This window comes from Hypanus sabinus, chromosome 6, assembly GCF_030144855.1.
Source record: "Hypanus sabinus isolate sHypSab1 chromosome 6, sHypSab1.hap1, whole genome shotgun sequence".
NCBI lineage: Eukaryota > Metazoa > Chordata > Chondrichthyes > Myliobatiformes > Dasyatidae > Hypanus > Hypanus sabinus.
This window is the reverse complement of record NC_082711.1, coordinates 46076575-46101401: the sequence shown is the minus strand read 5'-3', so window position 1 is coordinate 46101401 and position 24827 is coordinate 46076575. Positions and strand designations below refer to the sequence as shown.

General features: G+C 40.1%; 1 protein-coding gene across 3 annotated transcripts in view; it reads left to right on the top strand.

Annotated features, from left to right (window-relative positions):
- Positions 1–24827, top strand: part of acbd5a (acyl-CoA binding domain containing 5a) — a 98646-nt gene that overhangs the window by 36715 nt on the left and 37104 nt on the right. The window contains exons 1-3 of one of the 3 annotated variants that reach the window (XM_059972045.1): positions 33–451; positions 4993–5113; positions 19205–19277. In XM_059972045.1, coding sequence (XP_059828028.1) covers positions 376–451; positions 4993–5113; positions 19205–19277 — 270 coding nt within the window. In that variant the 5' untranslated portion in view covers positions 33–375. Of the gene's footprint in view, positions 1–32; positions 452–4992; positions 5114–19204; positions 19278–24827 lie in introns of those variants that run through there. The other 2 variants (XM_059972047.1, XM_059972046.1) reach the window with 2 other exon arrangements.

Sequence of the window (24827 nt, the reverse complement as noted above, 5' to 3'; positions counted from 1 at the left end):
CCAGGTTAAATCCGGGTACACGGAGACAATTTAAACCACATCTCCCAGGGGGCCGCGCGGCGTCTTCCATCGGCTCTGGCGATGTTGCGGATAGCTCCAGACATTTTTCTGCGGATCGCATAATCTAAAAGCGGATTATAGACAGCGTTTTGTAATTATGTCAGGGTGTACAACTCGCTACTGACATTGTGTTTATTACAGCCCTTTGCCGCCGGGTAACAGTGTAGAAGCTGTACCCGGTCATTATCCCGTGTTCCGTCCCGGAATCGTGCACGGGCCTACTTTGTTTATAAGTCGTTTGTTTGCTTTTCATTTAAAGTCAAGTTTTGGGAGGGGAAATAAACTCGAAGTTTGGACACTCATCGTCTGCAAAATATGGCGGATACCAAATCCATTTACGAGAGAAGATTTGAAGCTGCTGTCAGTGTTATTCAGAGTTTACCTAAAAACGGTGAAAAACATTTTTCTTCCTTCATGTAGTAAGGGGAGTGTGGGGATTTAACATTGCATTTACGCAGTTTTGTGACAGCTGGATCTAGTTATAACCTCACACATTAGGATATTTTTGTTTCCTTTCCAGTATCCCTCATTATCTCTTCTGTTACCTGAAATTATCAAGTGAACCTTGAGTTGCAGTGTATAAAATTGAATATGGCTCGTCCTGTCCTCTAGCTGGATGTGTCGATCATGCAAAATCGTCACATGGGAAACTGACAGAAGGGGGTAATTCACTCACAGCCGCCGTCATTGTAACTAATGTTAGTTACTGTAGGCTTAGTAACACTACATCTCAAATTTGGAATTATTTCTAATATGCTTGGGACATCTTTTGATGATATTATTTTCTTCTGTGTGCATACTGGGAAAGCATAATCGAGGCACCGATAAAAAGTGCAAAAAATTGCGATTAGGACATAAGAATTAGAATGAAGTGATGGAGTTTTAAGTCATTTCCCCTTAAAGTTCATTGAAAGTTTCATTACATTTTTTCTGTACAATGTGAGGGAGCCTCGAATATAAGAATCCTGAATATATAATGATAATAAATATTATAAATTAAAGGTGCATGTTGTCAGAATGTAGAACTCTTGAATAATTGCACTGTAGAGTCAAGATGCATTTAAGTGAAGTTAGATAGTATTCAAGATTGTTTAATGTCATTTTCAATACAGGAATGTAAAAGAGACAAAATAATTGATACTCCGTATCCGATGCAGCACAAAAAAATACAATAGGATAAAGGAAGCAATGATAATTTAAAAAACACAATAAATATAAATGCATAAGATAACTTATATACATTGAATGAATATCCATAAAGTGACGTTAGGCACAGGATGGGGGGGGGGCTGCAGGGTTGGGTTAATGGATCAGCCTTACTGCATGTGAAAAGTGACTTTTTGACTCTGGTGGTCCTGGTGTGGATGCTATGGTGCCTCCTCCCCGATGGGAGTGGGACAGCTAGTCCATCAACAGGTTGGGTGAGATCCTTCGTGACGTTATTGGTCCTTTCCCAGCACCTTTCTGCCCTTGATGCCAGTGAAGTGTTGGGCAGTGTTGACTACCCACTGTAGAGGCTCCTGTCTGCCACAATGTTCAATGCCATTAGGGTGTTCTCTACAGTAGTTCTGTAGAATGATGTGAGTATAGATGTGCATATGTTATTCAAATCTGTGTTCATTGCTGGCAATGTAGAAGTTAGCTCCTATAGATCACAAAACGCTGGCATGGTATTTATGTTGCAGAGTTATGGAGGCTTTTTGGAAATAATGTAGTCCATTACTGTAGTATCCTGCTTGTATAATGCTATACTTTTTGTCAGAGGAAGTTTGTCAAATGATTTGGCAGGATATAGATTAGTTGGAAATGTAGGCAGCAAAATAGCTAGAGCTTAATCCAGACAAGTGTGAGTGTTGTATTTTGGGAGGTCAAATGGAAGAGGGAAGTATACAGTAAATGGTAAGACTTTGGGGAACATTAATGTAGAGACGGATTGTGGGGTTCAAGTGTATATCTCATTGAAAGCAGCAATGCAAGTGGGAAGACTGGTAAAGAGGGTATACATACTAACATTTGCCCATTGAGGTGTGTAAAAGTCAGGAAGTCATGTTGCAGATGTATAAAACTTTTGTTAGGCTACATTTATAATATTGAGTGCAGATATATTCAAGACAAGCATGAAGTACTGCTGTAAGATCATCACCTCAGTGAAATATACACCTTGGTCTGCCCAAACTTGTTACTCTTCCAGTAAAACGAGATATTTGTAAGGGAGTTTTGCAGACTGGCACATTCCAGATTACAACTATACATGCCAAGAGATGCGTGCACCTAATCTTGGTGCAATCAGTGCAAGGGTTCTGTGTTGAAGGACTACAGTCTAAATTCCTTCTGCCAGTAGATATTGAAGGGTTGAGCCCTGTGTTGAGCCTCTCAAATACTTGAAATTCGTATTGTCCCAGGGTGTCGCAAAAGGTGCTCTTGTGGCGACCCATTTCCTAGCGTATCCGAACCGACTCACAATTAGATAGCCTACGGGGGTTTGCGAGCACAGAGCTTTGGAGCCTCTGCGCCATGGGGGGCCGGTTGACAGAGGCTTAAAAGTGAGGCTGAAGTTTTCGAATAAAGTTTTTTTCCTTCGACTGCAGTTACCGACTCCGTGTCGTAATTTTAGCGCTGCGTGTAGCACACCGCTACACTCTGTATATAACGTGCTAATGCTATGTATATATTTAGAGCCATAACACTATCAATGTATTGACTAAATTACTCTATGAATGTAAAAAAAGCCATATACTTTTTTATTTATTGCATGTATTTTATACATTTTATTTTTTGAAATACAATTTTTAGCTTTGTAATAAAATAAAGTACAGACAAGAGAGCTGAACCTTCAAGCAGCAATTAAACTTAGTTTAACCACTGCCTGCAGTCTTCTTGAGCACAAAGGAAAATAGTTGTGGTTAATGGAGAACATCACACAATGAGTTTCTTTTCAGTGCAGGTGGGTAAGAGGGACATAAGGGTCTGCAGCTTAAGCAAAGTGGGAAAGAGTATCAGGTTGAAGATTGATAAATGGGTGAAGTTACCCATTTTGGCAGGAAAAATAAAAATACTGTAATTGGAGAGAAACTACAAAATGATGCTGTACAGAGGAATTTATGAGTCTGTGCATCCAATGCAAAGTTAATATTTGGACCTGTGTTTATTGCATCTGAGAATAAGGAGAATTTTTGTTATTTATTTTATCAGGAAGAATTTGGCAGACAAGGCCAGCATTTTTTATTCATCCCTATTTGCCTTTGAAGGTAGTGGCCACCTTGAATTGCAGTGGTCTTTTTAGTGTAGGTACATCCATGGTGCTGTTGGACAAGAGGTTCCAGGACCTGTTGCTGGGAATATGAAAAAAAAACAGTAACATGTTTCCAATTGTATGAGCTATTATTTGCCTCAGCCTTCCCAGTTTGGAAGTGGAAATTGCTAGTTTGGGAGATGCTGCTGGAGTAACTTGAGCGAGTGATTGTAGTGATACTGTGGCACACAGTGGCAGAGGCAATGAGCATTTTGCATGGTAGATGCGGTGAAAGTTAAGTGGGCTGTTTTTTTTTCCTAGACGATATTAAATGCTTGATTTTGCTGAGATTGTGCCATGTCACTTCTGAGGAGTTTTGTAGAAAGTGAAAAGGCTTTGAGTGCTCAAGTGAAGGTCTCATGAAATCTAGAATTCTGCGAGGGCTTGATAAGCAAAGCTGAGAGGATGTTTTTTTCTCCCCTGAAGGTGAAATCTAGAGTATGGCTTGCAGAGTAAGGGATAATCCCTCAAGATAAAGTTGTGCAGAAATTTCCGCGGGCTGTGAATTTTTGGAACTCTCACCCCAAAGATCATTGGGGGTTGCTAATGACTATATTCAAAGATGAGATAAGTTGAACCCCCCCAGCCCAGCCACATTGAAGAGGGTTGTTTGCTGTTAATTGCAATATTCAAATCCACAGCTGCAGCTTTAAGCTCTCATTCTGTTCACTAACAGCATATTGTTACAGCTTGTGCAATTTTAATATGAACTATGACAAATTGCCAAGTCCTGACTGCAGTTCCCAAGTTGGTGCCCTTCGATAACAGTCACCACCTGCAAGTTGCCCATGGAGTTGCTCAGCATTATTATCGGGAAATAAATTGACAATTATTCATTGGGTCAAAATCCTTAGAAGCCCTTACCTAACTTTAGTGTAGTTGCATTTTAAGTTAATGGTCTACAGTATTTCAGTAGGTGGCTCATCATCACCTTCCAGCGAGCAATTAGGAATGGGCACTAAATACATATCTTTCCAGCAACCATACCCCCAACCAGCCTATCCAATTAAAAACTCACACTGCTGGATGCATTCAATGGTGTCTGACTTGCTAAGTACCCTTTACAGTTTTCTCGGTTTATTTTCAATTCTAGCTTCTACATATTTAAAAAATATTGATTTCAAGATGTTACTGCAGCAAAGTAACTTGGGCAGTAAAATTTGGGCAGCAATATTTTTGAGTTTCATTGTCATGAAATCCAGAAAAGTATATAAGATTTTAAATTGTGATTTAACCTGTATTAAATAATGTTTCAGTGGATAGCAAAAACCAATTACCTCAAATAGGCTGAACATTCAAGAAACATTTTTCCTGGTTTCTAATAGACAATATACAATGGATGGAAGTGTCCTTGCATGTGCTTTCTGAGCAAGATTAGTGAAGGGAAACATCCGATGGCCTGTGTTACTAAATATTAATTTACGAATCAAAAAATCATCTATTAGGCACAGATTCCCAGTTAGCTGCATATGACTGATCTATGGGTCACACATGAATTAATATCTGTTTACTAGAAACAGCTGATGTACCAATTAGATTAGGCAGCTGATGACCATTACAATCTGCTGTTACTTAAGTTTGTTGATAGCTTTCTTGCAGTTTTCCATTTGTAATATAAGTTGAAATGTTTTATTAAATAGGTTCATTTCAACCATCAAATGAGCTTATGCTGAAGTTCTACAGTTATTACAAGCAAGCAACCTTGGGGCCCTGCAACACCTCTAGGCCTGGGTTCTGGGATCCAATTGGCAAGTACAAATGGTAATGATCTTTGATTTACTGGCTTAATTTATCAAATGTATAATACTGTCTTCAGTGTCATTGTGTCAATCTGTGTGTGACTTTCCTAGCATTGGATAACAATCCAAAAATTTGAGAAGAGGCTTTTAAATTTGAGCACATTCTGAATGTAATTCCATTTGCGTCTTGTGGCACCTGTTCTTCAGTTTGTTTGGATATGGGGGTTGTGGTGGAAAAAGTATACTTGGGTATGAAGGGTATCCTGACATCACTCCAAAAATCCTAGATGTTATTTGACCATAAGATACAGGAGAAGAATTAGGCTATTGGGTCCATTGAATCTGTTTCACTCTTCAATCATTGCTTATTTTTTTTTTATTAATCCCATTCTCCTGCCTGCTGTGAAACATTAACACCTACGCTCTGTCCGCCAGAGAAAGCAGGATCTCCCAGTGGCCACACATTTTAATGCCACATCCCATTCGCATTCTGATATGTCTATCCATGGCCTCCTCTACTGTCAAGATGAAGCCACACTCAGGTTGGAGGAACACCACCTTATATACCGGCTGGGTAGCCTCCAGCCTGATGGCATGAATATTGACTTAACTTCTGTTAATGCCCCTCCTCCCCTTCTTACCCCATCCCTGACATATTTAGTTGTTTGTTTCCCTCTCTCCCTCTCTCCCTCTCTCCCTCTCTCCCTCTCTCCCTCTCTCCCTCTCTCCCCCTCTCCCCCTCTCCCCCTCTCCCCCTCTCCCCCTCTCCCCCTCTCCCCCTCTCCCCCTCTCCCCCTCTCCCCCTCTCCCCACCTGTTCTCCATCTCCCTCTGGTGCTCCCCCTCCCCCTTTCTTTCTTCCGAGGCCTCCCATCCCATGATCCCTTCCCTTCTCCAGCTCTATCATTTTCGCCAATCATCTTTCCAGCTCTTAGCTTCATCCCACCCCCTCCGGTCTTCTCCTATCATTTCGCATTTCCCCCTCCCCCCACTACTTTCAAATCTCTTAGTACCTTTCCTTTTAGTTAGTCCTGACGAAGGGTCTTGGCCCGAAACGTCGATAGCGCTTCTCCTTATGGATGCTGCCTGGCCTGCTGTGTTCCACCAGCATTTTGTGTGTGTTGTTTGACTTTCCAGCATCTGCAGATTTCCTCGTGTTTTCCCTTAGTTAAATAGATTTTCTGTCAAAAATTAGCTAAGTGAATTCAACTTAATGTAATGGGAATAACTTACTTTGTGAAATCAGCGAAAAGTTAAAAAAGAATGTACCAAATTAATGTCTGAATATAACCGTGGATTTTACGTTTCCATATTCTGGCATACAAAGACAAGGGACTACCTCCTTCCAACATTCCTCTTAGTAAGTGTTAAAGAATTACTGGATAATGTCTGGTTTTAATCTCAGCTCTGTTGATTATATGCTTTCCTTTTCCTTGCCCACCAAGCAAAATTTTCCCAAAATCTTACTGTCCTGTCAATCTGAATCTACATTTTCTCTCCAGTTTTTTTCCCTGTTTCATTTTGTGCCTTTTTAAGTTCCTCTTTTAGCCATGTTGTCAGTAAACCTCTTTGCTACACTATCTAGGCTTCAGCTGGCCTGATAAGAGTGAAAGAGCACTGAAGTAGGCTCTTTGGCCCATCTAGTCTATGCTGAACTACACTTCTGCCTGGTCTCATCAACTCTCACCTGGAACATAGCCCTTTATACCCCTCCTATCCTTGTACAGTACATCTAAACTTCTATTAAATATTGCAATAGAACCTGCATCCACCATTTCTGCTAGCAGCTTGTTCCACGCTCTCACTACTCACTGAGTGAAGAAGTCATTAAGTTCATAGTGGTTGGCCTCATTAGCGACAGTGATGAGTTGGCAAGCAGAGAGTGGGTAGAGCGGCCTGTGGACTGGTGCGAACACAACAACTAGAGTCTCAACGTGGATAAGACTAAAGAGATGATTGTGAATTCAGGAAGGGGCAGGCTGACCCTCACTAGAAATGATCACTACCTCACTACATTCTTATTTATATTTTTGTACTGCTTATTTAATTTAACTGCTTAATATATGTACTTACTGTAATCCATTTTTTAAAAAATTCTCTTTTATTATGTATTGCATTGTACTGCTGCTGCAAAGCTAACCAACTTCACAACATAATGCTGCTGATATTAAACCTGATTCTGAGGATGCTGCAATGGATTGTGTAGACTGCTGAGAGAATCATCAGGGTCTCTTCCCTTCTCCTATCCAAGACATAAACCAGAAGGACTGTGTTTGCCACAGCCTCAGCATTATCAAAGACCCCTGCCATCCACCCCACAATCTCTTTGACCTCCTACCGTTACACAGAAAGTACTATAGTATGAGAACAAAGAATGTTAGGCTGTGTAACAGCTTCTTCACCCCAGGCTGTGAGACTTCTGATCACCCTGTTACCACCCAGTATGAATCATTTATGGCAGTGCCTGTAACAGTAATAGTGATGTGTATTTAACTACATGTCATATGCATTTTGTGTCATCTTGTATATCTGCAGAATACTTATCTGTTAATATTTGTACTGTATGTGATGTATGTGTTGTGTTGTGCATCTTGGTCGCAGAGGAACGTTGTTTATTTAGCTGCATACGTGTATATAGATGAATGATAATGAACTTGAAGTTCCACCTCAGGTTCCCCTTAAATATTTCACCTTTTATCCTTGACCCATGACCTCTAATTATAGTCTCCCCCAACAGTAGAAAAAGCCTATTTGCATTTACCCCATCATTTTACATCGAGGAGTATAAGATGATGAGGGGCATTAATCGTGTGGATAGCCAGAGGCTTTTCTCCAGGGCTGAAATGGCTAACACGAGGGGACATCGTTTTAAGGTGCTTGGAAATAAGGGATATCAGGGGCAAGTTTTTCAGAGAGTGGTGGGTGCATGGAATGCACTGCCACTGGTGGTGGTGGAGGCGGATACAATAAGGTCTCTTAAGAGCCTCTTAGATAGGTACATGGAGCTTAGAAATAGAGGACTACGTGCTAGGGAAATCTCTAGAGTAGGTTTCGTGATTGGCACAACATTGTGGGCCAAGGGGCCTGTAATGTGCTGTAAATTTCTATGTCCTGTATCGCTATCAAATCAGTTTGCATTCTCCTATGCTCCAGGGAATAAAGTCCTTATCTTTCTAAGCTTTCCCTGTAACTATGGTCTTTAAGTCCTGGCAACAACCTTGTAAATTTTCTTTCTGCTCTGTCAATCTTGTTACATCTTTCTTGTTGGTCGGTGACCAAAACTGCAGACAATGTTCTAAACTTGGCCTCTCCGAAGTCTTGTACAACTTCAACATAACATCCTAACCCCAGTACTCAATACTCTGAACTATGACGGCCAATGTGCCAAAAGCTCTCTTTACGACCCCTATCTACAGTAACTGCAATGCCACTTTCAAGCAATTGTAGGTCTATATTTCAAGATCTAACAGGCAATTCTTTTGTTTCAAGTGCAGTCCCTGTTTTTCAAAAAAATATTTTTATTATTCTGCAAATTAAGCAACATAAGTGAAAAAGAAATGGAGCATATGTTTTTGGTTGAAAACCCTTCATCAGAATTGGTTAAGTGAGGGACAGTGCTTCATTGCAGAAATCGGGAGGATGAAGAGAACATAGGGAATATCTTTAACAGGACGCATACAAACCTATTAAAGTACCAATTACTTTAAAAATGGGTGGTTAGAGACAGGGGGGAAAATGGACATAAATTGGGGAAAAACGTTACAGCTACATCTATGAACAACAGAGTGGTTTCCTCAACTTTCAGTATTCACTACAGTTGTTTTGGTGGGCATATATATTTCTTCTCTGCTAATGCTGGCCAGGAACTGTGTGAGCTCTACATCAGTGACTTTCAAACCAAACACCGTAATGCTATCTTCATTACTGCAGGTGATTTTAATGATCCAAACTTTAAAAAACAGTCCTGTGTAAACTCCACCAGCATGTTGATTTTGCTACCAGAGGTGAAAATACATGAGCCCTGGTTTCTACTAACATACCATACCAGTCCCTCAACACCACATTGGACCCTCAGACCACTTACCTGTATTGTTAAGTCTAGCATAGAAACCACTGATCAGACGGGTCAGGCCAGTTCTAAAGGTGATGAAAACCTGGCCAGAGGGGGCAATCTCAGCACTGCAGGACTGCTTTGATAATATAAACTGGAGAATGTCCAAGGAGGCTGCTACCTATGGCAAACATGTCAACATTGAGGAATGTGTGAATTCTGTAACCAACTACATAGAGGAGTCTACGAAAGATGTTAACATCACGAAACACATCAGGCTGAGGGCAAATTAGAAGCCATGGCTTACCACAGAGATTTATGCATGGCTGAGGGATTGTATTACTGCCTTCAGATCCGGGATGCAACAGCTCTGAGGGAAGCAAGAACTGTGCTTTCCCGCTCCATCAGGAAGGTGAAATGGCAGCATTCTCAGAGAACTTACAGCCAGTTCTGCAGTATCAAGGATATGAGGTGCATGTAGCAAGGAATTCAGAGGATTACAGACTACAAGTCTACCCTTCACATCAGTGACCAGGATGCTTCACTCCCTGAGAGGCTGAATGTCTTCTATGTCCAGTTCGAAGTGCAGAACAAAGTGTTGTTGAGGAAAGCAACCCCCCCCCCCCCCACCTCCCCAGGGTGGCTGAAGCTGAGGTGAGGAAGACCCTGGCTAGAGTTAACACACACAAAGCTGTGGGCCCGATAGTATACCAGGTCAGGTTCTTAAAAGTATACAGTCCAGCACCAACATCTCTCTGAAACAATCCATTGTTCCCTGTGTTTTCAAGACAGCAACCATCATTCCAGTCCCAAAGAGGATAACAGTAACCTGCCTAAATGACTGGCGTCCAGTGACATCAGCATCAACCATTATGAAATGCTTTGAGCGGCTGGTCACGGAGCACGTCAAAGCCTTACTTCCAGATACAGTGGATCATTTTCTGTTTGATTATCACTCACATTGGTCCACTGACAATGCAATAGCCTCTACCCTCCACTCTATCCTGTCCCACCTGGAAAACGGGTCTCATGTGCCAGACTGCTGTGTGTGGTAGCGACATCTCTTGTCCCATTACATTGAGCACTGGTGCTCTCCAATGCTGTGTACTCATCCTGCTGTTGTTCACACTGCTGACACATGACTGTGTCGCAGGATCCAGCTCAAACCATGTCATCAGGTTTGCAGATGACATAACAGTGGATGGCTTCACCAGTAGCGCTGAAGAATTGGAGTACAGAGAGCAGATGGACCAGCTGGTGGATTGACATGAGAAGAACAACCTGAACCTGAACATGGGGAAATCATTGTGGACTTCAGGAAGGTGTGGATGAACCATCCTGTTCTGAAAATACATGGCTCCTCTGTAGAGAGAGTTAAGTGCACCAAGTTCAGATTCAGTTTATTGTCATTTATAAACCACAAATACAATGCAGTTAAAAAATGAGACAACGTTCTCCGGAATGATATCACGAAAAAGCGCAAAACAGACCACACAAGAAAAACCACGTAACGTTTGGTAATCCCCAATCCAGAGTGCGGAGAGGCTGCTGCGTATCAATATCGCGCTACAGTCTTAGCACGTTCCCCAGAAAGGAACTACAAACCCATCAGACAAACCTAAAGCTACAAGACCTACACAAAACCACATAGTTACATATAGTTATAATTAACATATAGTTTCAACAGTGCAGACAATACCATAATTGTTAAAAGACTAACTGACAAAGACCACATAATTATAACACATAGTTTCAACAGTGCAAAGCAATACCGTAATCTGATAAAGAGCAGTCCATGCATGGTTTAAAAGAAAGTCTCAAAGTCCCGACAGCCCATCATCTCACGCAGACGGTAGAAGGAAGAAAAACTTCCTGCCAATGAACCTCCAGTGCCGTGGCTTGCCAGTACAGCACTTTGGGAGCTCCGACCACAGCCAACTCCTAGGAGTTCACATCATGATGACCTCACCCGATCCCTTAATATCACCTCCCTGAAGAAGAAGGCACAGCAGCAGTTCTGCTTCCTAAGAAGACTGAGGCAAGCAAGTTTCCCAACCCCCCCCCCCCCCCCCATCTTAATTGTATTTTGCAGGAGCCCCATCGAGAGTGTCCTGGCAAGTTGCGTCGCCATCTGGTAAGAGAGCAGCTGAGCATCAGACCAGAAGTCCCTACAAAGGACCGTGAAAACAGCTGAGAGGATCATAGGGGTCTCCCGACATCCATTGGGGTAACTTATTAGGAGCACTGCATTTGCAGAGCCCTCAGTATTGTTAAGGATCCCACCCATCCATCCAATATCCTCTTTGACTTTCGACCATCAGGCAGGAGACTCCGTTGCATTAAAACAAGAATGGTCAGAATGAAAAACAGTTTCTTCCCTCAGGCCATTAGGCTTCTGAACATCCTGCCACATCATATTTGAAGTGTCACTGGTTAATCTGTTCTGTACCTTACAGTATTTAATTTATGCACTTTTATTTGTTACTTATGCATGAATCATCTGTAGATTTTATTCTTACCTTCCTAAGTTCTTGTGTATTGTGTGTACTACTGTGCCTTACACCCTGGTTCAGAGAAATGTTGTCTTGTTTCTATACATATAGTATCATATGATTGTATATGCTATGTACGTGTATATAGTTTAATGACAATAAACTTGACTTGTACTAAGTAGATGTTCGTAGGCCTGCAGGCACTGCGAGTGTTTATCTTAATTGGAATGATGTGGGAGGCTGAAGACAGAGTTCAGGGCAAGAGTGGGAAGATGAATTAAAGTGATTTCTGTTCTGCAAAGCTTTCTCACAATTCGTGTTTAGTTTAACTCCCTTCTCATGGCACATCCCCATACAGCCATGAGAGATGCAATATCTGCATTCTACTCTCAGCCAGGGCCCAAGTGTCTTTTCAGGTAAAGCACTTGTTCTGCTTCCAATTTGGTGCCAATGGCGCACACAATATAGTTTCCTTTACAGATTGGTTAACAACTTTACAGAATGCTTCCATTTTGTCTGCAGGTTTGACCCTGATCTTCCAGTTTACTTGCTTCACTTCCATGATCAGGTCCCATTTTGAGCCCTGTGTCTTCCTTGTCGAAATTTCTACAACAGTGCCCAATAGGATAACACCTCATGTCTGGATATATTGCAGACCACAATATTGAGGTGTATCCAGGCCTGCATTTGGTACATATACCTCTATTTCTGCTTGTTTATATATCTGGCTCGGTGCCTGACAGATATTTGTGAGTGGTCATGAACCCAAACCTGATATTCCTTTCTTTGTTTTAGTTATTTTGTAATTATTGGTAATTTTATGTCTGCACTATACTGCTACCACTAAACAACAAATTTCACACCGTCTAAGTCAGTGTTAATAAATCTGTGACTGATCCAAAAAGATGTCATCCATTTTACATAGAATGATAATTGTCAGCCCCATTATTCCTTTCACTCAAGACTTCTAAATTCAAATGTTATCAATATTTCAAGTGTACTACTTGATTTTAAAGTTATTCTGGAATTCCACTTGGGCCTGCCCAGATAAGGCCCAATTCATCCATGACCACTGTGATTGATCTTCCTCCCTCTCCCAGCATTGATTTAAGTCTTTCTATGCTACCCATATTGTACCAGTAAAGAAATAAAGCTTCTGTTCAATCTATCTAGGCTAGATATATATAAATTGCAAATGTTAAGGTGAAATATTGTGCTACCCATTCTTGATTTAGAGCTGAGTAAAGTTAACTTCTCGTCAAGAATTTTTTATTGCATTTCGTTGCAGCATTTCTTCTCAAACCTTTTTTTTCAACTTGGCTGGAAAGATGTCTCTATGCCATAACTAAACTGTATTCATCATCCTCTTATTTGAAGCTCCTACTTGACAAGAACATTAAAAATGTACATTAGTATGCCTTTAAAGAGAACGATGCATTTCCTCTGACCAAACAGAACTAAATTTTCAGAAGTAGCTGTTTATAATTTGCCTAGGTTCTTCACGTCTCTGGTCATTTGCTGTTTGTGGTTTCAGTGTTTCCTGCTGATTTCCATTTCAGTATTGCAGCCCAGTTATGCAGAAAGTCTCAGGAAACTACAAGCATGTGCAGGTCAGTGAGAGAGGCATACATTTCTCTTTTTTTATAAATTTTTTTAATTGAATTTTCAAATAGGTTACAGAAAGAAAAAAATTATCAACCCTTAACCCCTCCCTCTAACATATCCCTATAGAAAAAAAAAGAGAAGAAGAAAGAAAGAAAAAAGAAAGAAAGAATGCCTGGATATCGGAAGATCCCCACATGCTCCATGGAGTTCATAATAGCTTTAATATGTATATTTATTTCTTTCCCCACATTTCTCTTGAAGTCAATATAGATCTCCATGGTTTTGAGGGAATTTAGCTCCAATTTGTTGTGATGCACCTGTACTCTAACTTGTTCACTTCCTGGTGGTACTGAATTCTTTGCCTCTGGTGATTTGTACCAGACTTCTCTGACAATATTCACAAAAAAAAATCACCTAAATTAAATTAGAAAAGAGAAACTGCAGTTCCATGAACTGGACAGAAACTGAAAAATGATAACTGATTATAAAGCGAAACTTGCCTTGTTTCAATAGTTGGTGAGCCTGAATCAGTTTGAATACTTCAAATCATCTGCTTTTACCCTTTCAATTTTCTCCTTATAAAAATATAATTAGATTAAACATTGTTGAGTTGAGTAGTCTTTGGCTCTGCACTTCCAACCTCCACAGCAAGGAAGGAAAAAGAATTTGAATCCCATGTAGCATCTTTCACAGCCAAGGATTTTGAATTATGGTTACAATTGCAATGTAGAGTTTGACCCCAAGTTAAAAATATTCAACTAATGGACACCCCTAACATGAAAGAGCTCCCAAAATATGATTAAGTTCAAATGTTTGGTGTGTACACATATATTGGTTCCTAAAAATGGTCAAGCTCATTTCCTCCCTCTCTCCATTTTTAGTATTTGTTCATTCTTATCAGCCTTGTGTGCTTCGATACTATTCATTACAAAACTGTCTGGGTGTGGTTATCCTGCTCAGTGATATTTGTGTGTTTTTGGCAAATTGACTAACAGATGCATGCTAAAATATGCTCGAGATATGACTACTGTATTGATTCTGAAGTTTCTCAAACTGCAAAGAAGTATTAGTCCTTTCCATTTTAGTAATTTTATTTGCTAGATAAATATTGGCAAGGATCCATGATCCTGCTAATGATTGATCAGATATGTTCTACTGTGTTTAAACTTCTGTTCTTGGAAGAGGTAGAACTGTAAATTATTTGGACAAGGTGAAGGTGAGCCACACCTAGAATACTATGTTCAGTTTTGGTCTACAGGGTTGGAGAATCAGATAGCTTCATCACGGGCACAAATCTCCCCACCCCATGAGCATTATCTCAGTATTCCACAAAACAACCATTTCATGATGCATGTCAGTGATAGTAAACCTGATTCAGATTTTTTTTAAAAGGGTATTCTAACATAGAATTTGTTCCAGAACAAATTATTTTTGCAAATGCATGGGCTGGAGAGGTTGGCCTAACCCAAGTGGCTGGAATAAACTGAGTTGTTATATTTAGGAGATTAATAATCTGTGGTCTTCTTCAGACATATAAGATCCTATGGGAGCTTGACAAGATATAAACTGAGATCTTTCTGAAATTGGGAAAACCTCAAATGAGGGAACATTTATATAATAAAGGGATGGTTGTTCAAAACTGAGCTCCATAGAAACTGGTCTTTGCAAAGGTAATAGATTGCTAGAATTCTCTAAACTCTGCAGGTTGTGGAGACTGTATGCTAAAGGAATTTAAAGGAGAGGGATTTTTTTTTTGATATTCAGAGACAGAGAGATAAGTGGAGCCTAGCACAAGAGAAATTGAGGTCAAGGGCAGATCAGCCAATATCATATTGAATGGCCAGATGGCCTATTCCTGGTCCTACTTGCTTGTGTTCGATTTGCACTGAAATAACCAGAATCAGTTAGAATTTAGTAAAATTATTGGATTAGATGTTGGAGCTGAGGTTGGGGGGAGGAGGATATTTGCCAAAGTTATCATTGCTAGTCACTGACTTCAGCATACATTTATGTGTTTGAACAATACTAAGTTCACTTCGAAGCCTCACCTGCACATAATGTATAGGTACATGTGGAATGTACACTTGTGAACCTAGACGTCAAGTGATAGGGAAAATCACATTCCCATTAGCAGTAACTGCTTCCACTAATTAAGGTGGGGAAAATAAAATGGAATCACTTATTAAATACAAAAAATGCTCAAAATGCCCAACAGACTAAGTGGCATCTACAGAGGAAGAAATGCAGCTTTCATTTCAGATGATGGGTGATGATATTTAATATTAACATGGCTTCTTTATTCACAGTCATTATGGGCAATAATGAGATCAGCTTTTCTTCAGAGACCTAAAGTACAGATTCTAAACTGACACTTCAGCACGCCATGTATGTGCTACTTTTTTTTTGAGGTTTTGGCTTTTAACTTTTATCAACTTTTTTTCCCTTTTAAGTATTTCAAGAAGTATTTAAGTAGAGCCAAGGAGCCCAGTCAATTAGACAATGTTTAGCCATCAACCTATATCAATAAAAAATATGTGGCACGTGTCCAAGTGGTTAAGGTGTTGGACTAGCGATCTGAAGGTCGTGAGTTCGAGCCCCAGCCAAGGTAACGTGTTGTGTCTTTGAACAAGGCACTTAACCACACATTGCTCCAGTCCACCCAGCTGAAAATGGGTACCGGCAAAATGCTAGGGGTCAACCTTGTGATAGACTGGTGTTCTCTCTGGGGGCATGGTGGGTAGGGGGTAGTCTTGTACTCTCAGTTGCTTCACGCCACGGAAACCAGCATAATCACTGGCCTGATGATGCTTGGGACAGACTTTAACCTTTAACCATATATCAATAAATTGCACTAACTTCAATCTTCGCGATACTTTGTTAAATGCAAAGTTGTCTACTTTACTGAATGTAATTTAAGATAATCAAATTCGTCCATTAAGACAGTGAAATTGTCCATTAAATCTCAGTGTTACTTTCCTGGTTTGTTTCTTTGAAGAAATACTATTAACAATTTTTTACTGCAACAGAGTACAGCTTGTATTTGCTGCCCATGGTCATCATTCATCTGAATGTAATTCAGTCAAATTGGCAGGTCCAGACAATCCTGGCTTCAAAGGATGGAATGAAGAACACAACACTAGATGAAAACATGTCATATAAAGGAAGGTGATTGTTGGAGTTCCATTGCCCCAATTCCAGAATTACACTACCAGTTTCCTAATCCCAACTGTCATCAGTTATTTCACTGATGAACTTTCTTCAATCTCAAGTTCACAAATGGGGATGTTCACTGAAGATTACATGATTATTATGAATAATACTGGATAAGCCTTGGGAATGGAACACTATGACAGGAGGCAAGTAATATTCATGCCTTTAACAATCTTCAACACGTGACAGTTTAGCCATCTACCTTTGATTTCTAAAGCCTCCTCCAACATCCTGGCAGTTACCTTTGACTAGAAATTCAATGGAGATGAATCACATATATACTATGGTTAAAAAGCGGGTCTGAGGCTCATTTTAGCTGCTCCTTTCTGCAGCACACAAGTACTTTTCTACCATCCCAAAGCTTTTTCACCATGTATAAAATGCAGATCAAGAACAGTCAGTTTTTTAAAATTTGGATGAATGACTGCAGCTCTGCCCATCTCTATAGAAGTTAGACTCCATTCAGGGAAAGGTGCTATTTGTTGTCAATGTATTAAACTCCTGCTAACTCACTAAGAAATGTGTTATCTTTCCTTAATTAATGATGGATCTAAATACAAGTACTCTCTATCCAACAACGCTGAGAAACTACCATTACCAGAAAGACTGCAGCTATTCAAGAATGGAGCACTGAACAACCTTTTGAAGGCAATTGGGATGAGTAATTTATGCTGGTTTTGCCAGCCATTCCAGAATCCTTAAGTAAAGTAAAATGCAAAGAATACGTGTGGTCAGAATAAGCTGTACTCTCAGAACTCCTTTAGGAAGCTTTGGTAACAGGGAATGCCCTTTCTCTCAACTTTGCTGGTTATTAACATTGTTGGAGATTTTAAGCATTTCTGAATGCCATTAGTTGATGTGAATTGGTCCAGGATTTGAGAGTGGATTCCCCTGCATTAGTGCTGGGGGAAATCGACAACAGAATCAAATATATTCTTGAACTCCATGCTATCTACCACCAAAAATAAACAGACCTGGATCTAGAATTGCTCTCTTAAATTGTTTGGGAGTGATGTGGGGCTAACTCTCTGCTCGGTAGAATGTGATAATTTGCCAAGTTGTAATTTTTTTCATGGCTACACAAAATACATCTTTTTCTTTTAATTGTTTATGATAGTCTGCATTAACTGTTAATAAAGACAACTGTTTATTTGCAAAACAAATGTGTAACTGTGAATTGAATTTTATTGAGGAATGGAAAAGTGTTCTGTCAGAAATGTGATTTTTTAAAAAAACTTTGGTTATGGTTGCTGTTTGAAGTCAATAGGAACATACAGGCATCCTACAGTGACATAACAGATTAACGGCAAATGCCATTTCATTGGCTCTTCACTCAGCTCTGGAAGATGCATTCATCAGGATGTTCTTCACTGACTACAAAACTAATCAATAAACTCACAAATCTATGCCTTTACCTCCTTGTACAACTGGATCCTTGATTTCCCCCACTGCCAGACCCCAGTCAGTTTGGATTAACAGCAACATTTCTACAATCACCATCAGCACAGGTGCACCACAAGGCTGTATGCTTAGCCTACTGCTCTGCTTACTTTATACTTGTGACTGTCAGTCTGTACAGCTCCATTGCCATATTTACGTTTCCCGAATCAAAGGTAGTGACAAATCAGCATAAAGGAGGAAATCTATCGAGCAGCAACTCACACACTCACTCAGCAACAACAACCTCTCACTTAAGATCAACAAAGCCAAAGAACTGATTATTGATGACAAGAGGAAGAAGCTGAAGGTCCATGAGCCAATTTTCAATAGGTGATCACCGGTAGGGAGCATCGGTAACTTTAATTTCCTTGGAGTGATCATACCAGAGGATCTGTCCAGGGAGTAGCACATTAGTGCCTCTCTTAGAAGTTTGCACAGATTCGGCCTGTCATCTAAAACTTTGACAAACTTCTATAGATGCACAGTGGAGAATATCCTGTCTGGTTTCATCATGACCTGGTATGGAAACACCAATGCCCAAGAATGGAAAAGCCTAGAAAAAGTGGTGGATACAACCCAGTCCATCACAGGAGAGATCCTCCCCACCATTAAGCACATCTACAAGGAATGCTGCCTCAAGAAAACAGTATTATCAATGACTCCATTATCAAAGACTATGCTCTCTTCTTGCTACTGCCATGGGACAGGACAGACCAGAGCCTTAAGTTCCACACTACCATGTTCAGGAACAATTATTACCCTTCAACCATTAGGCTCTTGAACTAGCGTGGATAACTTCACTCACCTCAACTCTAAACTGTTTCAACAACCTATGGATTCACTTTCAAGGACACTACAACTCATGTTCTCCACACTTATTTATTATTTGGATTTTTTTCCTCTTTTTATTTGCGCTGATTGTCTTCTTTTGTACATTGATTGTCTTTCAGTCTTTGTAGTTTTTCATTGATTTGATGGTATTTCTTTGTTCTACTGTGAATGTTGCCAGAAAAATGAATCTCAGGCTAGTATATGGTGTGATAGATGTACTTTGATAATAAGTTTAGTTTGAAATTTGTTGCTTACTCACTTTGTAATCTGTGCTACTGAGATTAGGGACGTGGAATAATAGCTTTGCACTCCAAGTTCCTTCAAAAAGTTGGGCGTCTCCTTTCTGCGATAGAAGTTTTTCTGATATTATTATAGTACATTCTTCTTGGCTTTGAAGATTGTGATTACAAATGGATTGAGCTTGAGAACTAGATTGTATTTTGTTGCAAATCATTAACAGAAATGTTTTCCTGTGTTTATTGCAGGGATGCTTGGAATTCCCTGGGAGACATGTCCAAGGAAGAAGCCATGATTGCTTATGTTGATGAATTGAAAAAGGTAATGTAAACTTGACACTTATTTGCAACTGCTCCTTACTTTAATGATTAATTTATGTTTGTGACTTATCAACTATTACTTATGAAAGTCTTTGTTAATACACTCGCACACAACTTAAGTGCTATTGTCAGAAATGTGGGCTGCTTACAATCGGAAACAGTGGAATTTATAATGGAAAACGAAATGGTAGATCACTTGTATAAATAATTTTGTCTTCACGAAGGAGAATACAAGCAAATTCTCAGAAATGTTAGGTGACCTAGTGTCCAGTGAGTTGGTAAAATAGATGAAAATTAATAGTAGTAGGAAAATGGTATTAGGAAATTGATGAGATTGAAAGATGAAAAATCCCCAGGGTTCAATAATGTGCATCCCAGAGTATTGAAGGAAGAAGCCTAAGAAACAGCTCTGCATTGATGGATATTTTCCAATATTCTTTAGCTTCAGAAACAATTCCAATGGATTGGAGGGAAGGTAATGTAATTCCGGTTCATAGATAAGGAGATAATAAGAAAAGGAACTATTGACAAATCAGTCTGATATTTGTAGTGGTGAAAATGCTCGAGTTTGTGCTTAAAGATGTAGTAGAAGAGCATTAGGAAAAGGATGACAGGTTTGGATAACAGCATGTCGTTGTATTGGCCTTCATCAATTGTGGAATTGAATTTAGGAGCAGAGAGGTAATGTTGCAGTTATATAGGACGCTGGACAGACCCCACTTGGTGTACTGTGCACAGTTCTGGTCACCTCACTACAGGAAGGGTGTGGAAACCATAGAAAGGGTGCAGAGGAAATTTACAAGGATGTTGCCTGGATTGGGGAGCATGCCTTATGAAAATAGGTTGAGTGAACTCTACCTTTTCTCCCTGGAGCAACAGAGGATGAGAGGTGACCTGATAGAGGTGTGTAAGATGTTGAGAGGCGTTGATCATGTGGATAGTCAGAGGCTTTTTCCCAGGGCTGAAATGGTTGCCACAAGAAGACACAGGTTTAAGGTGCTGGGGAGTAGGTACAGAGGAGATGTCGGGTAGGTTTTTTACTCAGAGTGGTGAGTGCTTAGAATGGGCTGCCAGTAATGGTGGTGGAGACAGATACGATAGGGCCTTTTAAGAGACTTTTGGATAGGTACATGGAGCTTAGAAAAATAGAGGGCTATGGTTAAGCCTAGTAATTTCTGATATAGGGACATGTTTTGTACAATCTTGTGGGCCAAAGTTTTCTATGAAAGGAAAATCAGATTTAACACATTTACTGGAATTTCATGGGACTGCAGTCAGTAAAAAACAAAGGGCACCTGTATATTTAGTGCATTTGGATTTTTAGAACGGTTATTGAAAATGGACCACATGAGAGTGGTGGCATTCATTGGTCTCGAGAGACCATGGATCTGCACCTGGAGTTTCCAGGGCGCAGGCCTGGGCAGGGTTGTATGGGAGACCGGCAGTTGTCCAAGCTGCAGGCCTTCCCCTCTCCACGTCACCGATGTTGTCCAAGGGAAGGGCACTAGGACCCATGCAGCTTGGCACCGGTGACATCACAGAGCAATGTGTTGTTAAGTGCCTTGCTCAAACCACATGAGAGATTACACAATTAAAATGAAGTTGGGTATTGTACTGATGTAACATGAAAATTAAGTAACAGATAGCAAAAAAAAGACTTAGGCAAAAGTAGCAGTTGGGGATTAGTTAGGGTACCACAGTTTTGCTTGTATCCTAGCCATTTATGGTATAACTGGGTTAGAGAATTAAATAAAATATTTCCAAGTTTGTGAATGACACCAAGGTGTGAATGACACACAAGAGAGTGTGCTACAAATGGGATACAGAGAGTCTCCAGTGTGATTAGTAAAAATAGGAAGGCAGTGTATTATCTAAAAGGCAATAAATTAGGAAAAAGGCAGGTGCACCAAGGCCTCAATTTGCTTATACACTGATAAAAGTAAGCATTCAGGATCAGCAGAAGGTTTGAAAAGGCACATGGTATTCTGGTATTCATGATGCTTCTACTTCCTCAGGAAACTAAAGAAATTTGGCATGTATCCTTTGACATTCACCATTTTTTTTTAATACACTCTAGAAAGCATCCTCACTGGATGCACCACAGCTTGGTACAGTAACTTCTCTGCGCAAGAAACTGCAGAGAGTTGTGGACTCAGCTCAGCATATCACAGAAACCACTTCTTGCTGTCTCAGTAAAGCAGCCAGACTGTCTCTCCTTTCCCCTTATTGTACATTGCCAGTACAAAAGAGTTATTGTTTCTCCTTGTACTACATCTCTGCATATTATGTAATGAACTGATCCTTATGGACAGTGTGTGTGCTGAGTTTTTCACTGTACCTTGGTACACGTGATAGTAATAAACCAATTTACCAGTTTAATCCTGTGTCTGAGTAATTCCCTAATAAATTGCTGGGAAATTCACTGTAAAAGTCTTTGCAGATCACAAAGTAGTTTTCTGCAATTATAAATATTATCATCTGCAATGCTGCAATGTTTTATTTGAAACTGATATTTTCAAATGATAGATTATAAAGGTCAGCAATATTTAAGCTGAATTGTTTGGTCCAGTAAATGCACTGAGAGCTGTCTGTTTTCCAATAGATGCTGCAGATGGCATGATAATGTAATAGCCATGTGGTTGCGCAGTGTATGATTTAATTGCAAATATTAATCAACATTAGCAAACAAGAAATAGTTGCCAACCTCAGTTCTGCTTCTCTTGGGGATCCATATAAATAGCTACAACATCTTCATTGTAAATTAAATTGTAGTTAAATTTCTCAACAGTGTTTATAACCCCAGTAGTAATAAATCTAAGATGCCTCCACATGTATTTAAAATTACAAAGTGATCACAGTTCAAAAGTAGATATGCCCTGGACTTCTGAAATAAAAATAGAAAATGCTGTCAGCGCTCAGCTCAGGCATCATATATGGGGAGAAGGAGAAAGCCTACCTAGCTGGAGCTTTTCTGTTTATTGGCCACCTCTCCACTTTCCTTGCCTTTACACTTGCTTTAATTTCTTTGTATTTCTATGTTTACCTATTTAGATACAATGCCATTAATGAGGAATATTACGTTTATTTATTTCTCCTCTGATATAGCCAGCTATTCTTGACATGTATAGTATTTTCTATCATTAAAATTATTCTCTGCATACTTCTTAATCTTTTATAAATTTATCAACTAAAATTCTCAAGTGAGGTCTTACTTGTGTTTAATAACCCATGACTACCAATCCTAACACTGGGTTCAGTCATTCAATATGACACAGTAGTTACTTTTGATAATGACTGGTTATTTTTTGAAACTGCAAATTGGTAATGTCTTTTGTTGGGTAGTGAGTGCTATATTGGAACCAATATTACATTTTATTTATATGTTCGGGTTAGATCACTCTACCAATGTGTGTAATACTTGGAAAATCATGTTTTTCTTGCCCAGGGTTAGCAGGTTAACATTTTTAGTCCTACTGGCTACATGAAGTATGCACGAGTCCTATAATGATGCAAACTTAAGATAAAAATCTTTATACCTCTTACCCAGCCGAATCCCCTTTTTCAATTGTTATTTCATACAAACATAGAAAACCTACAGCATAATACAGGCCCTTCGGCCCACAAAGTTGTGCCGAACATGTCCCTACCTTAGAAATTACTAGGCTTACCCATCTTTTTCTAAGTTCCGTGCACCTATCCAAAAGTCTCTGAAAAGACCCTATTGTATCCACCTCCGCCACCGTTGCCGGCAGCCCATTCCACGCACTCACCACTCTCTGAGTAAAAAACTTACCCCTGACATCTCATCTGTACCTCATCCCCAGCACCTTAAACGTGTGCCCTCTTGTGACAACCATTTCAGCCCTGGGAAAAAGCCTCTGACTATCCACACGTCCCTCAAGTCTATCCTCATTCCTCAAGTCTCTTGTAACCTGTGTTTGTGTTGTGATGTCTTTCAGAAACATCTCCAAACACTTAACAAGGAATAAATAATATTATGTGATTGTTGCTCTTCTGGTGAGCACTTAGTGCATTAACAGGTTTATTTTTCATTACCGCTGCAGTCTTGGCATCATATTTTAACCTTGGCTTAACTACTGAACCTATACTCCCTCCACAAACAAGATCCTATAATAGCTCCATTATGTTAACTATCTCATTTCATCAAAGGTTCAAGGTTCAAAGGTTAAATTTAATGTCAGAAATGTAGAAAATATACATCCAGAAATGTTTTTTCTTCGCAAACATCCACACAAACAGAGAAGTGCCTCAGAATGAACGACGTAAACGTGAGAACCCGGAAGTCCCCTGCCAGCTCCCCCTCCCGTGTGTAAGCAGCGGCGAGCAACGATCCTCCTCCCACCACCAGCAAAACAAAAAGTACATGTGCTACTGAGTACAAGTGTGTGCTAAGCAATAGCAAAGACACAGACCTTGCAGTTAACCATTTCATCCAACATTTGACAAAGCACAGGTTCTCTCTCTCCCCCATTTTCACAGCAGACAGGAGACATGACAACAACCTGCTGTTTTATGATATTAAAAGTCAGTTTTATTGCTTTTTCCAAGTTCGGTGTCCGAAGATCACAAAGACTTCGGGTCTTTGGGCCCACAGCGAAAGATTTTCCAGCCTCCTCGATGACACACGAGTCTCCGGCCATGACACTGACCCTCGATCCGCCCGTCTCCAGAACCCTGAGATCTTAGGCTTCCAAACATGATTGTGACGCTCAGGCCAAACCCTTGTCACGTCGAATAACAGACACTCATGGAACCACAAGTATGGGTCCCATTCCTGCAAAGAACCGAAGCCTGCATGTAATTCCAGGTCAGGGTCTTCAAAAGAACCCTGAAAGGGGAAAATAAAGGTATTAAAGGTGGAAATAGAGCTGTTTCTGAAGATGCAAGCAAAGGAAGCACTGTTAGGCACCAGTCGTTGAAACTCTCCATAGATATTTTTGAAATAGTTGGATCCAAAGGTAGCTGTGCTTTCTCAGCCTTCATTCTTTGTTAATTTGGATGAGTCAAATCCTTGGTGCCAAATCATACTTTCTGTGTCTTTTGACTGACATGGGTTCAGAATCTGACAGTACCTTTTAAAAAAAAAAATCATCCTTGTTTCCTGGATAGATAGTAATGGGGGAATAGAGGAATGTTCTCAGTGGGGAATGGTAGACAAACTTAGTAAGTATTTTGTGTCAGTTCTCACTGTGGAAAACACTAGCAGTATGCCAGAAGTTCGAGAGTGTAGGGGACAGAAGTGAGTCTAGATGCTACTACTGAGGAGAAGATGCTTGAGAAGCTGAAAGGTCTGAAGGGAGATAAATCACCTGAACCAGATGGATTGCACCCCATATTTCTGAAAGGGGTAGCTGAAGAGATTGTGGAGGTATTAGTATTGATCTTTCAAGAATCACTAGATTCTAGAATGGTTCCAGAGGACTGGAAAATTGCAAATGCCACTCTACTCTGTAAGAAAGGAGGGAGGTAGAAGAAAGAAAATTACAGGCCGGTTAGCCTAACTTCAGTGATTGAGAAGATGCTGGAGTCC